The 19,094-nt window shown below is 48.1% G+C and overlaps 1 protein-coding gene across 2 annotated transcripts in view; it reads right to left on the reverse strand.

Annotated features, from left to right (window-relative positions):
- Positions 1-9,296: 9,296 nt before the first annotated feature.
- Positions 9,297-19,094, reverse strand: part of Tead4 (TEA domain transcription factor 4) — a 79,071-nt gene continuing 69,273 nt past the window's right edge. For both annotated transcript variants that reach the window (XM_041641115.1, XM_041641106.1), the window contains 3 exons: positions 15,708-15,848; positions 13,745-13,897; positions 9,297-13,645 (listed from right to left, as the gene is read on the reverse strand). In XM_041641115.1, coding sequence (XP_041497049.1) covers positions 13,532-13,645; positions 13,745-13,897; positions 15,708-15,848 — 408 coding nt within the window. In that variant the 3' untranslated portion in view covers positions 9,297-13,531. The remainder of the gene's footprint in view (positions 13,646-13,744; positions 13,898-15,707; positions 15,849-19,094) is intronic.

Below are 19,094 nucleotides of genomic sequence, written 5' to 3' on the forward strand. Positions count from 1 at the left end.
TTGACTGTTTCCCATTGTCTGGGGGTGACAACAAACATCTTTAGGGGACCCTGAAAATATTGAGAAAATTGGGACAATGGCTGAGTTCTGGAAGAGCCACACAGCTCCCAAATAATCCCAAATAATGATTCAGAGACTTATTAATTAGTAAAGCTTAGGTTTGTTCCGCCAGGTCTTATACTTAAATTAGTCTTCTTCTATTAATCTATGGGGTTTTTTGTTTTGTTTTGTTTTTTGGGGTTTTGTTGTTGTTGTTTTTGAGATTTTTTTAAAAGATTATTTATTATTTATTACATATACAGTATTCTGCACCCCAGTAGATTTCATTATAGATGGTTGTGAGCCACCATGTGGTTGCAGGGAATTGAACTCAGGACCTCTAGAAGAAGAGTTAGTACTCTTAACCGCTGAACCATCTCTCCAGCCCCTTAATCTATGTTTTATCATTTGGCTTTTTTACCTCTTTTCATTCTGTATGTCCAACTCCCTCTGTGTCTTATTGGCATCTCTCTGGCATAATTCAAGCACCTAGATTTCTCCTCTTCTTCTCTACCCTTATAAATTCTTCTTGTCTCTCTTTCCTAGCTATTGGCCATTTAGCTCTTTATTAAATTAATCATAGTTGCACATCCTCACACAGTGTAAATAAATATTCTGAAACAGTTGGGCTAGTCTTTAAAAAATTGCTGATTGTTGCAAAATATTTCAGTGCCTCAGCTATTTCTATGAGGTCACAACATTAAACAGGTTGATGGCTAAATTCTGCTTTTGTGTGAAACACCTGCTTGCTTAGATGACTGAGGAACCCACTGGAGTCTGTTACAAAATCAAGCCTTGCCAAAACCCAAACACAATATGAGTTAATTTGGCTTCCCAAGATTATAATTTTGTGGGTTTTGCCTATATAATCCTTTGCCTGACAATAGCAGGGACCTTATCTGGAGCACTCTCTCTGGTTTGGTCCTGACCAGTCTCTTTTTAATAAAAAGCCTCTAATTTACCAAACCCAAACCTGAGTCAGACTGGTGAATCTCTGAATAACTCCAGACCCACAAAACCTTTCCTGTAATTTTCTTGTGCTTTCATGGTTCATGTCTTGCCGAACTACGTTTCTCACTGTCTGGTTCCTAGACTATGTTTCCTTGGCTGGCTGGCTGGCTGACACTTCTAGAAGGGCGTTCAGCTTCATGAAAAGTACATCCCGCCTATCTTATTCCCGATTTTCAAAGGGATCTTCCGGATAGTTCTCCACCCATTGTAGGTTTTAGTGGGTGAACAAACTTCTCTCATTATCCTACTTGGAGAGGCCTTTGTTTTTGTTTTTTAATCTTTAGTGGATGTTTACCTTTTCCCAGTTTTTCTGTGTCCTTTGAGACAACTGTAACATTTTCCTTTTTGTTTGTTTGTTTGTTTGAGACAGGGTTCCTCTGTGTGTTCCCTGGCTGTCCTGGAACTCACTCTGTAGACCAGGCTGGCCTTGAACTCAGAGATCCGCCTGCCTCTGCCTCCTGAGAGCTGGGATTAAAGGTGTGTGCCACCAATGCCTGGCTACATTTACTGCTTTTAATTTAACAAGATGAGATCAGTTTTGTGTCCTAGGAAGAGCTGGAATGTGGTCATGATTCTCTTTTATTAAACCATTGTGGAATTTTGTTCTTTATTGCATATTTTATTAAATCATATCAATGGTATCTGGTGCTCCCCTACTTTATTATTTTTCTCCTTTTTGTTTGAGACAGGGGCTTGTTATGTACCCTGTGCTGGCCTTAATCTTGCTCTATTGCCCAGACTGAATTTGAACTTAAAGATCCTTCTGCCTCTGCCTCCACAATGCTGAGATTACAATCATGTGCCCCACGCCTAGCTTTTAGTTTTCTGTTGTAGTTTCAAAGGTTCTCAGCCTGGTAAAATCTGCTGGGGTTGCTCCCTTTTTTGTCTACTTGAGGATTTATAACAATTTGAATTCATGTGTCTGAGTTTCCTTCCCTTCCTCACTGGGTATGTGTTTATGTATGTGTATGTTTGTGTGTGTGTGTGTATGTGTGTATATAAGTGTGTGTGTGTATGTGTATAAGTGTGTGTATGTGTGTGTGTATATAAGTGTGTGTATGTGTGTATATAAGTGTGTGTATGTGTGTGTGTTCCGAGGAATGAACTCAGAGTCTCACATAGGCTAGGTGTTTGCTTAACAATGAGTTATTCTCCCAATGGGTATATGCTAGAACTTGCTAGAAAAAAAAACACTTTCTGGTGCTTTCTTCTGGGGGAGATACTGTAACTCCTTATTCACTCCCCAGTGGCTACATAAATAGTCCTTTGTCTCTATTCATGATAGGTAGGTTATATTTTTTAAGAGTTTGTCCATTTTCTCTAAATTTTAAAATTAGTTGGCATACTTAGTAATAGCATTTTCCTAAAACTATTTCAAAAAAATTGATAGTGTTAAATTGATTTAGTGTTAAATGCTGAGGATCTAAGATAGATTTGTAAGTCATCTTAGGACAGGTTAGATAGTAAACATTTAAAACGCTACATTTTGTATTTTTTCTTCTTCGAATTTTGCAATAGGATTTCACCCTGTAGTCAGAACTCATTGGCTTCCCAAGTGCTGGAACTGCAGGTGAGATCCACCATGCCGAGATACTTAATTATTTTAAATAGCCCAAGCTAATCTAATTAAGCTTGTAAGCGATGTTAAATACTGATAGGACTCGTGAGGCAACTGAGCATTAATCAAAGAACAAGTGAACGAGACCTAACACAAATACACTAGCTTGATACACAAAGTAACACATGCACAAGATAAACCCAATAAAGCTAGTCCTTTAATTGTTCGAAATAAGTCAATACACAGAGATCTTCAAGTCTTCTTTTTCATGCATAAAACTTCTCTTCAGACATTAAAAATTCTGCTGATGATTTTAGATTATGAAGCAATCCAGCTGAGCCCGGCCTAGTGGCTTGTGTTTGTAATTCTAGCACTCAGGAGAATGAGACCAGCATGGGCAATGGAGTGAGACTTTCTTTTTTTAAAAGGAAAGGGAAGTGGAGAGATGACTCAGTGGTTAAGAGCACTGGCTGCTCCTCCAGATGACTGGGGTTTGATTCCCAGCACCCACATGGTAGCTCCCAACTATCTGTAACTCCAATTCCAGGGTATCTGATGCCTTCTGACCTCGTAGACACTGCACACAAGCGGTGCACAGGCATACGTGAAGGCAGAGGACCTGCACGTACATTGTTTTCTTAAACTTGCACAGTTGAAAAGATTGCATGTGACAAAGCATGGTGTTAATTGCCTAGCACACTGGAAGCAGGAGAATTAGTCCAGGTGGAATATAGTGCAAGATCTTGTTTCAAACAAACAGAAAAGATTATGTGTCAATATAAACTTGGAACAATAGTGGCTCCTTGAAATTTAATTTTCTTGCATTCATTTTTATTGCTGTATTTTCAAAGATTTTCTTACTATTTTTATCTTATGTGTATTTGCGTGTTCCTGCATGCATGCCTGTGTACCACATGCCTGCAGTGCCCATAGGTGATAGTAGAGGGTGTCTTGATCTCCTGAAGCTGGAGTTACAGGTGGTTGTGGGCTGCCATGTAGATGCTGGGAACTGAATGCAGGTTCTCTGCAAGGGTAGCAAGTGCTGTTGGCCATTGAGTTCTCTCTCTAGCCCCTGTATCTTTTTCTTTAAAGAGAAAAATAATTTTACCATGATGAATATGCTGTTCAACTACAGACCTTTCCCAGGGACAGACGCCCCTTGTATTCCAACCCCAACCCTGTTGTGGAATATTATTTTAAGATATGCTACCTTTGTTTATGCTGTGGAACACTTGTTACTATGATGCAAAGATGTGTTGCATTGTGTTGTAGGAGGAGGCCACTTGTTTGTTCCCTGTTGCCCAGAACAAAATAATCACACAGAAACTGTATTAATTACAACACTGCTTGGCTTTATGCATGTTTCTAGCTCACTCTTATCTCTTAAATTAACCCATTTCTATTATTTTATATTTTACCCCGAGGGTCTTGGCCTACCTGCAAGGTTCCTGGCAGCTTGTGTCTTTCTCCTCTGGCTCGAGGGCATCTACTGACTCCGCCTTCTTCCTCCCAGCATTCAGTTTAGTTTTCCCCACCTAGCTCTATTCTACCCTATCACAAGCCAAGGCAGTTTCTTTATTCATTAACCACTAAAAGCAACACATATACAGGACTTCCCACACCAGCATTCTTTTATGTTACATTTGTTTAACTCAGTGAAACTGTGATTCTTTGCCTGTCTAAAACACCTGATAAAGAGCTGACTGGCCCATAGCAAAGCAGGAGAAAGGATAGGTGGGGCTAACAGGCAGAGAGGATAAATAGAAGGAGAAATCTGGGAGGAGAGAAGGAAGAACAAGAGAACAAGGAAAGGAGGACACTAGGAGTCAACAACCTAGCCACCCAGCCACCCAGCCACCCAGCCACCCAGCCAACCACCCAGTGACCCAGTGACCCAGCCAGCTAGGGAGTAGGAGTGAAAGTAAGATTGCAGAAGTAAGAGAAAGGTAAAAACCCAAAGGCAAAAGGGAGATGGATTAATTAAGATAAGAAAAACTGTCTGGGCAGTGGTGGTGCACACCTTTAATCCCAGAGAGGCGGAAGTATGAGGATCTCTGTGAGTTCAAGACCAGCTTGGTCTACAAGCGCTAGTTCCAGAACAGGAACCAAAGCTACAGAGAAACCTTGCTCGAAAAACAAAAAACAACAAAACCAAGCAAACAAAAAAGATAAAAAAAGCTGGATAGAAACAAATCAAAAGTCAAACTAAGACATTTATAAGAATAATAAGCCTCCATGTGTTTTATTTGGGAGCTGGGTGGCAGGTCCCCTAAAGAGTTAAAACCAGAGCCAGGTGGTGGTGGCGCACGCCTTTAATCTCAGCACTCAGGAGGCAGAGGCAGGCAGATCTCTGTGAGTTTGAGACCAGCCTGGTCTACAAGAGCTAGTTCCAGGACAGGCTCCAAAACCACAGAGAAATCCTGTCTCGAAAAAGAAAAAGAAAAAAAAAAAGAGTTAAAACCAACCAACAACACAGCCCCCTGCTCTATCTACAAGAAGAAATCACTGAGCCTCACTACAGCCTGAGGGTGGAGCTTTCTCATTTGGTGAAAAGTCCACCCCAGTGACTTCTCAAACTTGAACATGCTTAGGAGTCACCCAAAGGTGTAAAGTTCCAAGAACAGGGGAGGGTAGTAAGACCTTAGAGTTCCAGGGAGTCCCAGGTCATACAGTAACAAGTCCCATAAGGAGTGGCCATCCTTCACCAAAAAGCCCCGGCAGTGGCTGCCCTTCACCAGTGGCCGCCTGGGTACATGCAGGCTCTTTCCTGCCAGGTAACAAGGCCTGGAATCGCTCTCAGCTCAACCAGCCCACATGGTACAACAGTTGGGCCTTCGTCTAAGGAGAGCTTCGGCCTGTTGTCATTCCTGGCTCACTTCTTCTGCTGACGTGTGTGCCCAATCATCTAACAGGGAACAGATCATAAAACTAGTTAGGGGACAGCTGCTATGGCAGCCATTTGTGAGTGAAGTGATGTGGGAGTCCCCTCTGTGTGCTGCGAATACCATTGGTTAATAAGAAAACTGGCTTGGGCCTGCACAGGGAATGTGGGTGGGGCGCAGCCACATCCTTAGCAGCTGGAGTGAGTCAGACACTTAGGCCCAATCAGAAAGGGCTATGGGATGCACCTTGCATGTGTGTCTTCCTCAAGGGGCAGCTAGGGCCAAGGGCAGAGCTAAGGTGCCACAGGCCACTGCAAGGCCACCTCCAATCCTGGCTTAGCCATAGCATTCTGCAGAGTCCAAACCAGAGGGAATGCTCCTCATGAAAGGCCAAGTAGGGTACATAAAACCAGAGGAGGGGACACAGCAGCAGGCTGACCAATAAAATCCAGAGGCCCCAAAATCACAAGGGGAACATGGTGAGTTGCCAAACCAGAGAGCGCAGCAGCAGATATCAAAGCCAGGGAGCACAGCCAGGAATCCCAGACCAGAGAGATGAAGGGAAAGAGCAAGTGGGCAGATCACAGTGGGGAGGGGCCCCGGCCAACTGGGAGCAGGCATCTGAGGCTTGCTTTAATGTGCTTCCCTCCAGCACGTCAAGGTTATAGAGCCATAGAGGACTGGACAGAACGGGATTTCCTAGGGCTCCTTGTTTCTCAGAGCGAAGGAAGACAGTATATGGGAGTGGGAGGCACATGGCTGGCTACAAGGGCAGGGAGAACCTGGGTGAGTAGCTCTAAGCCTCCGTCAATGCACACCCTAAGAGTGGGCATACGCAATCCCCAATGTCAGTGTCGGGACTGGGGGCTACGTTTCAAGAAAGGAACTGGAAAGATATCAGCAAAGATGTCACTGGGGACAATGGTGGTGGTGCATATCTATGATCCCCATCTTTGAAAGGGTCATGAGTTAACCAGCTAAATAGTGAGTTTGAAGTCAACCTGAGCTATGTGAGATCCTGTCTCAAAACAACGTTACTGAAGGGGAAAGACAGAATGAGAATATGGTGGCAAATTCCTAATTCCCAACTTGACCTTGGGGGTGGGAGGACTGAAAAAACCTAATCCCTAAAAAAAGGCACGGTCATAAGACACTCCCCAGACTCGGGCTAAGCATCCGGGGACTTCTGATTATGTCTAGGATGGGCTTGTGAGCCCGCCAACTGGCAAACACATTTCCCTCCCACGGAGCTGGTCATCTGCTCCCTTTTTCTCCACAGCCTCTTGTGAACCACACTCCCTTGCTTTAGCCACAAGGTGATTGTTGTACAAGAAAAATAAAAATTTGCTTTCTTCATCTTGCTTTAATTTTTTATTTTGTTTCCTTGGATGCAAGCCAGGGCCACAGACGCTAGGCAAATGTTGTACTGCTGAACTGCTCCCACCTCTAAACTATATCCTCTCCGGGCTTTCCACCCTGTCCCAGCCAGCTTCAGGCAAGCCCTGACCACCCGTGATCAGCCCACCTGCATTCGTGAGACACAAGAGCTGGGCTGAGCAGCCAGCCCAAGCGGAGGTGGAAAGGCCTGTAGAGTACTTGCCAGGTTGTGTAACTTTTCCGGTCCCTGTGATAAGACACCAAAGAGAAGAAGTGAGGTGTGGTCTGAGGGGGTACAGTCTGTTGCGGTCACAAGAACTGCTCACGCCAGGAGCTGTGGAGCTGGTGACGTAGCTTGGTCACCTCCGCGCCGATCAGGACACAGAGAGCATGGGAAGTGTGCTGACCTGGAACTCTCAAGGGCTGACTTTAGGGCACTGGCACCAGCAAGGTTCTGGAACATTCCAGAACAGTGCTACCCACTGGGGATCAAGTGTTCAAACACATAGGCCTGTGGGGACACTTCACTCAAACCAGAGCAGCTGAAGTTAGTTACTGATTTCCCAAGCCTCTTCATCCATGAAAAGAACGGCCTGCAGGAGCACAGTGCAGCCGTGGGCATCAAGCAAGAGAAGGTTTCAGAAGTGTTTTATACACTGAAAAGTGCGAGGAAAAGCTGAGCATAGTGGCGCATGCCTGTGGTGCAAGCGTTTGGAGGGCTAAGGAAGGAGACAGGTTTGCCTCAGAAGGTGTAGGTAGGTATCGTCACCATCATCATCACCACCATCATCATCATGGTCGTCGTCTTTATGCCTTAACTCTGTTGCCTCCAACTTTGCTCCCAGACTGAATACTGTTGTGTGTTAGAATTAAGTTTGGCTGCTAATTCAAAAAACTAGACACAATGAAAGGGGCAAACAGAAAACTTCATTCCTCATGTGAAACCTACTCGAGGTAGGTAACACTCTTGTGTGTTTCTGCTCTAGCTTGTGCCCGTCTAAGGTCATCTCAGAGTCCACTGTAGCTACACAAAACCTGGCCATTAGCCGGGCGGTGGTGGCACACGCCTTTAATCCCAGCACTCAGAAGGCAGAGGCAGGCGGATCTCTGTGAGTTCGAGACCAGCCTGGTCTACAAGAGCTAGTTCCAGGACAGGCTCCAAAACCACAGAGAAACCTTGTCTCGAAAAACCAAAAAAAAAAAAAAAAAAAAAAAAAACAAAAAAACTGGCCATTACAGTGTGCAATATTTCATTTGTATTTAAGTAATTAAAGCTGCCTGAAGTTCAGAAAGTGAAACAGCTGCACTGATCAGCCTTACAGACCAGGCAGCAATGACACACACCTTTAATCCCAGTAGCCACACTAGTTTTCCATAGAAGCTGGGCAGTAGTGGTGCATGCCTTTAGTCCCAGCACTAGAGAGGAATATAAGATGGGAGGAGACAGCTCTCAGCTCAGTTTCATTCTGAGATTCCTGGAGGCAGGCTCGCCATTTTGGACAGGTCAAGGTAAGAGCCAGAGGCTGACTGCTTTGCTTTTCTGACCTTCAGGTTGAACCCCAGTTTCTGTCTCTGGGTTTTTATTAATTGTGCTACATTACAGCACGCTCCCAATAACTCCTCAGAACAAAGTGCATGCCCTCTCCCTTTCAGGTTATTCCTGGAAATTTTATTTCTACTTACCTCCACTGGCCAAACTTAAGTCAGTTAACCACCTCAGACTGCAATGGAAACTAGGAAATACGGTTTTACCAAGAATGACCACACGTCTAGATAAAAACAGAGGGGTCTAGTCCTGTCATTTGAAAAGGAGGCAGGGGACTCTGTCAGAAGTGGTCACTTCTCTATCCTCATCTCCCTGTGAGTAGCAGCTGGCCTCCCCTGGCCCCCAAACCTCTCCTTTACTACTGAGAGCAAATCACACTCCTGCTCCTTCTCCTCCTCTGTCTGTAAACGCACCGTGTCTCAGCACAGGGCTGCCACAGCTTCTCTTCTTAGCCCCAACTCACCTCTCAGTAATGACCCAGCTCCCAACTCCAGTGAGAATCTGGGTGTCCTTCCCGAGTCTGGTCCAGGGAGGATGGTGCCCACTGAAAGGCAGGCCCTGCCATCCAGGCAAGGCCTCCTGCCTCCTTAATCAAGATGGGGAGCAAAGTGTCCAGCAGGTACAGGTGGGGTTTCTGTATCAGCCCTCTCTGAACCCCAAACTAGTTCAGTTTAGCTCAGTGACTGATGAGAATTTAGTTCTTGGGAGTGTTGTGGGAAGGTGGGCAGCCTCTTACCATGCCCTATTCAAGAGCATCTGAACTCTTCAGCTCTGAGTTCAGGTCCTGCTCCCACTGGTTTGGTTCAGCACGGGCCAGTCCCAGTGTGCACCGCTCATGTACGGTCCTGTACAGAGAAATGATGAGCACGCAGACCTCTGGGTTTGTAACAGACTTTACTGAAGATTTGAAGAGATGAAGGGGGTTTACATAGAAAAAAATACAAAAGCCTTAAAATCGAATATCAGACATCTGTGAGTGTAAAAAACCACCATTTCCACCGCTTGGGCTCTGGCTCGCTAGGAAGGCCCGTGCCCATCTGTCCTTTCTTACCCATGGATATATATACAAAAGCCAAGTTCCAGACACTTCTCAAAGGACTTTTATTTCAGAGATCGGGTTCCACCGTTCATGCTGGCCTCAGTCTTTTCCTGAGTGTATGTTGGGGCGGGGAGCAAAGGTGTGCACTTGGCCACCTGACTGGGCATATTAGTTAGCTACATCCCATCTAGAGTCAACTCTTGAAGGAAAAGGCAATTTTCTTTCTAACCTCTAAATTATCCAAAATGCCCCCTTACTACTGTAGCTCTAAGAAGAGGTTTTCAGCAGGAGTGGCACACAGGCAGCCGCTGGGTGGAACCCGAGGGAAACACACAGTTCTCTCCCGCTTCTGTGCCTGGCTGGCCGAGGTCTCAGAAAGCTCCCTCCTGCACGCCTACCCTCAGGCCTCCTGCACTCAACCCCCAGCCTGGGAAAGAATGGGTACACCACAGACCAAGGATGTAAGACCAGATCTTGGCCCTTCGCCTGTGGGTTTGGAGCACACTCATATACACAAATACTAGTTCCTTGTATGTGTGTGTGTGAGGGGGGTGTTTTTGTTTTGTTTTAGTTTTTTTGGGTTTTGTTTTGTCTTTGTGCTTGCGTTTGTTTTTCTGGTCAGGACACATTCCTTTCATTCTCTGACACTTTGCTGCTACAATCTGCTGTTAGTGTCAGACCCTGTGAAGCAGAAAACCTCCCACCTACTGCCATTTCTGCCATTTCCTGCTAAGTAAGTAACGCCAGGAGGGTTTTCACTCCCAGCGTAGTTGGCTCCTAGACCCTTCCTCATCTCGCAGGCCTGGTGACACGGGTGACCCTCTCTGGTCTACTCTCCCTGTTCTCTCACACGGCTGCCAAATAGAACAGACCTAGAAAACTAATGGTTTCCAGCCCCAAATGCCCAGGGAAGCATGTTGGATGGGATCACCCCCAAATGCCCAGGGAAGCATGCTGGATGGGATCACCCCCAAATGCCCAGGGAAGCATGCTGGATGGGTTCACCCCAAAATGCCCAGGGAAGCATGCTGGATGGGTTCACTCCAAAATGCCCAGGGAAGCATTGCTGGGTGGGATCACCCCCAAATGCCCAGGGCAGCATGCTGAGTGGGTTCACCCAAATGCCCAGGGCAGAATGCTGGGTGGGTTCACCCCCAAAATGTCCAGGGAAGCATTGCTGGGTAGGTTCACCCCCAAATGCCCAGGGAAGCATGCTGGATGGGATCACCCCCCAAATGCCCAGGGAAGCATTGCTGGATGGGATCACCCCCCAAATGCCCAGGGAAGCATGCTGGGTGGGTTCAAGAGCAGCAATCACACCTGCTCCTTTGTAGACTCCAAAGACTCTAGGGCTGTTCTCTAAAAATAGTATCAAAGGAATGCACTCCCTTGCTTAACACCTCCAGGCCTTGCTCCCACCCAGTGAGAACTCCAGAGTGTACATCCACACGCGGAGTGCAGGCGACACAAGAGACACCACCTACCTGGCATCTACCTGGCGTGCTGGCTGGGGTATATCCCAGTTCTGTCACTCGGCATACCCCTGGGGCACACCCATCCCCTCCCTGTCTCCAATGTTCCTTCGGATCCACTGTGGCTCAAGAGTCAGTGTAGATTCTGGGCCTTGGCAGCCTCTCCTATGAAGCTAACCTTGGTGCCCTCCCAACCCCAGCATTTCCCATTGCCTACAAGTCTCTTTAACTTGAGTCCAGTCACCCCTTCCTTAGTCCACAATCAGCTCAGAGTCACCCTGGCTGTTTTGCTCATGGACACACTCCCAGAGCCTGCCACATCTCAGAAATTAAACAACGACTCACAAAGCAAACAGAAAATACACCAACAACCCAAGCAACTTCCTTAAGCTCTCGGGGTCTCACTTTCTTAATCCTTAAAATAGGACTTCAGCTCCTCAGGAAGCTGAGGCAGGAGGATTACTGGAGGTAGTAGCCCAGACCAGAGAGGGCGAGCTCATCTAAATAAAGAAACAATGGCACCAGTACAGAACCATCAGCGAGACTGGTACGACGGGGATGAGGGCGCCCTAGTCAAAGCCATCCCGGCTCAAGTGACAGACAACCGAGACTACTGTCTTCTATGGTGACTCTCCATTAGGCCACTGAGGTCAGGTCACACAGGAAAAACTCATGATCCACACTGGGACCCAACATCTGGACTGACCTGCTTCCCAGAGGAAAAGATGGTGTGTCCTTCATGTCCCTAGAGGCTGTCCACAATGAAATGTCTGAGTCTGGGACTTTTCAAGAATGCTGCAGCTTGGCCAGGCAACATACACGGGGGTGGGGGTGGGGGTAAGATGGGGGGGTACAAACACAGGCCTGCATGTGAGGGGGGAGTCCTCATCATAGGTCCAGGGATGCAGTAGTCTTTCCAGGACCCTTGACCCCCCTCTGACAGCAGGATCTCTACACAGTGCAGCAGGGAGCAGGTCTAGATCTAGCCACCATCCTACCATGGTGGAGAGGTATGGGTTAAACGGGAATTTGGGGGCCACAGAAAGACTGGGTGGCTTGTCTGTCTTCCTCATCTGAGATGCAGCCAGACTCCTCCCATATGCTTAATTTGCATATTTCTGGCACAGTCACTCCACCCATTCCAAGCCCTGAGGTTTTCCGCCCCGGCACCAAAATTAAACAGAAATAACATCAATAAATATCAGAACTTGTTCCCTCAAAGGCTACCTCTTCCCTGAGACCCCTGGCTCCCTCCTATCTGAAGGGCAGTTGCTGTAGGATCACCCCACTCCAGTGTATAGCTCCCCCATCCAGCTCCTCAGCAGGAGCGGCAGCTCCCATGGTTAGTACCAATGTATATTTATTGCATATGTGGATGTGCTCAGCACTTCATGAGGCACTGATCATACACGAGGTAGGTGAATGTTATACCCATTTTACAGATGGGGAAACTGAGGCACCATGACATTGACACACCACGGGTTGCACATCAAGGTCACGCTAGACTGATTTCAGATCCCTTGCTCCTCACCGCTGTAGCATCCCCTCAATGCTGCCCTGCCCATTTTTGCATCCCCATAGATACATCCCTGAGTTCTGGGCACACACAAACATGTCCAGGTTGGATCTTTCTTCCTGAGGCTCCCGGTTACTAGAAACTGGCTCCAACTAGGGAAGCGGACACCAGAAAGCCAGGAGAGGGCAGCAGAGAGCCAGACCCAGGCTCTCCAGAGGGAGGGAAGCAAGGGGCTGAGAGTCAGATCATTTAACTGGCACTGTGTCCTGTTACTCTGTTTTTTTTTTTTTTTTGGGGGGGGGTTGTTTTGTTTTGGAGACGGGGTTTCTTTTCATAGCCCTAGCTTTCCTAAATCTCAGATCCCCCTACCACGTGTGCCACCCCGACCCAGCAGCTCCTCCTCACCAGTGCTGAGCAGAGAGGAAAAGGGACTTAGAGAGAAGCTGAGGAGCCTGACAGGGTCAAGCAGCTGGAAACGATGGCCCTGAAGCGGGACTCCCTACCTCCAAGCCTTGCCTAAGCCTAGAACCACTGACCCCTGCAAGGCCATTGCGGGGGCCACCTGAGTAAATCTTACCCAGTCTCCAGCCAAACCTAAACCCAGCCCTGTTAGCAGGGGTGGGGCCTTCTGCTATAGCTATCCTCGGGCAGCCATGCGGCTGACAGTACACGCGGTCACGCATTGCGTTCTCTGGGTGTGTGACCCACGTGCCATCTGTCCTTAGGCCACGAGTGTGACCAGCAGCAGAGTGTAGGGTTCCAGCAGCTGAGGAGGGGCCACTGGGTCTTGAGCTTTGGTGTCTGGCTGAGTCCACTGGGGTTCTGGCTCCAGGACCATGGGGCATCTCTGGGCTTGCTTCCAGCTTGCCTCCTGGTGCCCCCTTCTCCCTTGCCCTTCTGGGCTCACACAGTCAGACCAGCTCCTCTGAAAACACTTGACACCTCGGGTTTATTGGGGGTTGGGCACTGCAAGATCAGGCAGTTGGTTCCTTCGCTCAGCTCTCTTGGCACTTCCGGGGACTCTCCCTGAAGGTTCCCTCCCAGGTCCCCGTTTCCTGGATTTGTCCCCCCACCATCATTCTGCAAGTCTGTCATTCTTTCACGAGCCGGTAGATGTGGTGCTGAGCCCCGTGTTCGCTGGCCGACACTTCGAAGACATAGGCAATACATAACAAGGTCTCTTGCGTGTCTCGATTGGTGACCACCTGTAGGTGAGACAAAGGCGACGGTCAAAGCCCTGGGCGGAGAAGCCATTGGTGCCACCCACCTATGCACTACACCCTGGGCACCTGCCCCGGGCATACCTGCAGGATGGTAAAGTTCTCCAACACACTATTCATCATGTACTTCTCGGGTAAGTGCTTCAGCTTGTGGATGAAGTTGATCATGTACTCACAGAGCGGGGACCGGTGGATGCGGTACAGATAGTGGCCGTTCTCATAGCGAGCATACTCTGTCTGTAGAACCCCAGGGACAACAGAGGCTTAGAATCCCTTCCGCTCCTACCCAAGCCCAATTTTAGCAGGGGATGTACAAAAGACCAACCACCGCCACTGAAGATAGCCTGGGAGCAGAGCCCGTCCTCAGAGGTTTCTGGACATAAGCCAGGTCTCTCCGCTTTGTCACTGACAACAGGCAGACACTTCCAGGAGAAGGCAATGTAAAGACCTGGAAGTCGTGGCAATGAGATGGGGCAGGGGTTGCTCATGAGGCTGGGGTGAGGGAGGGTACCAGCACCTGTGTGGTGGAAGTGCCAAACGCACGATGCTTGGTGGTGGATGCTATTGGCATAGGACCTGGATGAGCAGGACACTGGATGATGACTGGATAGAGACACGGGCGTCTCAAAACCTTGATGAGCTTAATGAAAGTCAAAACTGTAGGAGCTTTGTAAAAATATGCCTTTGAGAGCCGGGCAATGGTGGCGCACGCCTTTAATCCCAGTACTCGGGAGGCAGAGGCAGGCGGATCTCTGTGAGTTCGAGACCAGCTCTGGTCTACAGAGCTAGTTCCAGGACAGGCTCCAAAGCCACAGAGAAACCCTGTCTCGAAAAACCAAAATATATATATATGCCTTTGCGGGGGTAGGGCGGACGTAGAGCAACTGTGAGCCCTGGAGTCTGTCTATAGTATCAAAGTAGAACAAGAGACCACACACACAGCTACTGCTGGATTACACTCAGGGCAGCTAACATGTATCAAAAGCTTCCCAGGGATGGAACAGCTAGGGTTGGGACCTGGAAGCAAAGCTCCATTCCCAGGTCCTGCCTGGCATGAGTGGCTGTCAACCCCAGGTAGAGAGGACACCATCAGTTCAGACCTACATGGGTCAAGAAGTGACCAGGCTGACATCATGCAGTGTTAGCACTTAAGGGCCACTGGTACCCTGGGGTGCACGCAGGCTTTAGGGTCATTTTGTCATTCTCATTACATGATAAGACCAGACTGTCACAGCTATTGGGATCAGAGGGTGGTGAAAACCCAGTAATTCCTTAGAGAAAAGTGGGGACTGTTAATACAACAGGAAATGGGGCTCAGGGGAGGTACAGGGATCAAACCCAGGTCCTCTTAGCTTGTGCTCACTGCCTGCCTTTGACAGGATGAGTGGCGGAGAGGCAGAGAATTTTGCCCAAGTGTAAGGTCTCCAAGGCACTCCAAAACTAAAAAGCTGTGCACTGCTGGGCTGCCTGGGAAGGGGGAATCTAAAGACCGTCTCAAAATGGGGGGCTGTGGAGGCAAAGGGCTGTATAGCTCGATGGTAGAGAACTCGCCTAGCAGATACCCAAACACCTGGAGACCCCACAAACTCCACATTCGTGCAGTAAAAAATGAAGCGAACAGACCCTGAACATTCTGCCTCTGCCTCTAGAGAGCTGTGTGACTGAGGAAGGCCATTCCTATCCCCCTCCCCGGCCCAGCTGTCAAAGACACAGATGGATTAGGGAGAAATCCTTGGGCTAGCCTGTGCATTGGTCCTGCTCTAGAAGGTGTGGGATGCTTGTAAGGAAGGCTTGAAAGGGATCCTGACCAGAAAATCCAGCCAGGGCTCCGAGGCACAGGATTGACAACTAAATCAGTAACTTATTAGACACAACTCAGTAACTTATTAGATGCTTCACACCCAACCCAAAACGCGTACTTCCTGAAGGTAATGGAGGTACATAGGGCCCCCACCCTCAGCAATCCTGCACCTGGGCAGGGGAGCTCCAGGGAAACGGGGCACGCAGGCCACCCCCCTCGCCTCTCACCCACTGGGTGGCCTCCTACCTCAACTTTCTCCACCACTTGCTTGCCGAAGGAGCAGACCTTAGTAGAACAAGTAATGATCATGTTGTCCAGGCTCTCGTACTGGCTGGACACCCCATAGAAGGCGCTGCCCTCATCGTCGATGTTAGTATTGAGGTCTGCCTGCCGGAGAAACAGGAAGATGTGGCAGTGTTCAGGGGTCACGGTACAGGTTCTTGTGAAGGGACTCTAGCTGGCCTCAGTGTGACAAACATGGCTCTCGCAGGCTTTGCCCTTCTCCCCCATTCCCTCTGCCCTGCTAAAAATCATTAGATTACATCCTGAAGGCTACCCCCAAGGTCTATTCCCTATTTGGCTACTTCCTTCTCCTGAGGCTGAGGACCAAGGTCCAGCTGTCAAAGTATTAAAGTACAGCAATCTGAAGTCCGCTCATGGCTGCCCTAATTAACCTGTCCTAATTAACACCTCATCCTAACACTAGGTTTCCCCCTTTCCCTTTATCAGCTGTCTTTTGCCTATGGGCGGCAGTCTCCTCTGCCTCCTCTCTCTCCAGAGGCAGGATCTGTTCTCCAGGAAAAAAATATCCCTTCCCCCTCCCCTCTCCCTTGTTTCCTTCCCCTTCTCCCACTTCCTCTATCTCCTGTCTTTGTCTCTTATTCCCTGCCCTTTGTGTTCCTGGGGAAAATAAATCTCCTTTGTGCTGAGAACTTGGTCTTGAGGTATCTTGGGCTGATACCAATCCCTTCATCTTGGACAAGAGAAGAGGACTTGAAAAGAATGGGGACAGGACTTGGGTACAGCTCAGTGGGAGAGCCGGCTGTTGGCCTGGAAGGATCAAAGAGAAAGAAAAAGAAGAAAGAAAGAACACGGTACACAGCAAGCATAGGAAACCCTCTGCCATCCCCCACATCCAGGCTCAGTGTAATTCTGGTTGTTTCCCAAACAATGAGAAACGAGTTCACAGCTGTCCACATGGAAGCCAGGCAATTAGTTCTTGGTTGGATATGGCATTAATTACTTTAGAGTCACTGTGACTAAATACCACACACAAACAATCTAAGGAAGATTTATCTTGGCTGTCCCATTCCCTCCTAGCAGGGAAGACACAGCAAAATAATCCCATTCTGACGCTAAGACCACGAGATAGTGGCTGTTCACATGGCATGGGACAGGAAGCAGAGAACATGAGCCAAAACCAGGAGTGGGTATAACCTTCAAGGACTTGCCACTAGTGTCTTATTTCCAGCAGTAAGACCACAATTCTTAAAAGCTCTGCAGCCTTCAAAACAGAGCCACGAGCTAGAAATAAGCATTCCAAAGGCAAGTCTGTGGGAGACACTGCAGATTCAAAGCATACCCCTGGTCCAGAAAGGGTTGTGTCCATCTTCCAATACAATCACATATAGTCAGACGTGTCCAGAGTGCAATGTCCCTTCTCAGGCAATCTGAGCTATGAACCCTGCAAAATCAGTAAGAAAACTGCCTACTTGCCATTCATCCTGGAACCGAGTAAACGTTCCCATGTCGGAAGCAAAGCAGAGCAGCAAGAAACTCAGGCACTGGAAAGACAAGGACTCAACCGTTAAGAGCACTGGCCGCTCTTACACAGAACCTGCACTTAGCCCCCAGCCCCCACGCTGGGCAGCTCACGCTCTCTTATGTTCTCTTCTGGCCTCCGTGGGCATCTGTACAAGTGTGCTCACCTATACACGGAGATACACATTAAAATCAACTCAACAAAGTAAATAGGAAATTCTGTAGCTCCTTATCGGGTATCCAGGGCTTACAGTGACATCTGTACTCCAAGAGCTTGGGCGTTCCAACCCCTATGGCTCTGCCATTTGCAGCTATGGCCTCCCCCGTGAGCTGGCTCTGCTGGATACCTGCAGCTTTCTTCAGAGACATTGCACATCGCCACCATCATCAATGTCCTGGGGCCTCTACTGCAACTCAGACCCCCTCCACGTGTAGCGTGCACAGGGATGCCTATAGAGAACCCAACCCTTCCATACATTGTGTGGCCTCACGGGTTGTTCTGGAACTTCATGCCCCTGTATGCAACCCACGCATTTGTACACTGGCAAACCCAGCAAACAGTGGGTGATGGCAAGTTTTGCTGCTAACTCAAAGGGTAGCTGGATCCCCAGAGACCATGGCAACAGTGTCCTCTGAATGCCTATGTGGCTGAACTTGGTAAACATTGCCAGAAAGATACCCCTCAGCTCTTTGATTTTTAGTGTTCTGCTGTTTGGGGTGTGTTTTATATTTATTTATTTTAGGTGTATAAGTACACCCATGCCAGAGGAAGCATGTGGAACCAAAGGACAACTTTTGGGTACCGATTTCCTCCTTCCGCTGTATGGATCCTAGAGACTAAACTCAGGTCCAGGTCGTCAGGCACGGATGTGGGTGCATATACTTTCCAAGTCATCTTGCTGGCCCTAACTTAATTGTTCTGTTTTTAAGGAATTATTTTTTAATTTATTTATTATATATGTGTATATAAACATGTATTTACCTGGCCGGGCTGGCCTGATTCGCTTGACGTGATGACCTCTAACTCTATCCATTTCCCTACAAATGACAGACAGCAGGCTGATTTATTTTGAGACCAGGTCTCACTATGTAGGTCTGACTGTCCTGGAACTCATCCGGTAGACCAGCCTGCCTCTGCCTCCCAAATGCTAGGACTGAAGGCGTGTGCTACTGCGACTGGCCAGAAGTCTGATTCTTATGGAGGGGGCTTCTTCATCGACCACAGAATGCAGAGGTAACTGCCACGTGGACCAGAATACAGGCTGTGGATGCAGTGTGAGCTGCCAATCACAATGTGGGTTCTGATACCCACAAACTCTTCTGCAGATTTAAGCACAAGTGACAAGCAGTCTTATTCGTGGCCGCTAGGTGGCACTCTAGCACTAGTTTTCTCTCCTTTGCCTCTTCCTTTCAACAGCAAAATCTTTGTGTAAACTGACAAGGAAGTGTTAATTACCCTGTAACTAATTCATGTGGCAGGGAAGACGTGTAGTGTAGGTGCCTTTGAGAGCCAGGCACACACTACTGAGAATGACCAGCCTTTACCACGATGGATGAACACAGCACGCTGAGTGAGGAAGCAATTATGGAATGAAATGAAGAAATGTTTTTTAGGATGTCTTAGTTGACTGTGCATGGCTCAAATGGAGCCATTCTTTGGGAGGAAGGAAAAACAAGGCAACAATTACAACAGCATCCTAGCCAATGTTTAACCTCTGAGACAAACAATCCCTCTTTCTAAACACTCTCCTTTCTCAACCCAGGATGGCTTTCTGTCTCCCCACCCTGCCGCTACCACCGCGATCCTGCGGAGGAGGGCAGCTGGGAGTGGGGCGGGGCGGGAGAGGAGCACCTGTGACTCCTGGAGGACGA

Source organism: Microtus oregoni, unplaced genomic scaffold, assembly GCF_018167655.1.
Source record: "Microtus oregoni isolate MIOR12 unplaced genomic scaffold, Mior012 000002F_ref0000024, whole genome shotgun sequence".
NCBI classification, from domain to species: domain Eukaryota; kingdom Metazoa; phylum Chordata; class Mammalia; order Rodentia; family Cricetidae; genus Microtus; species Microtus oregoni.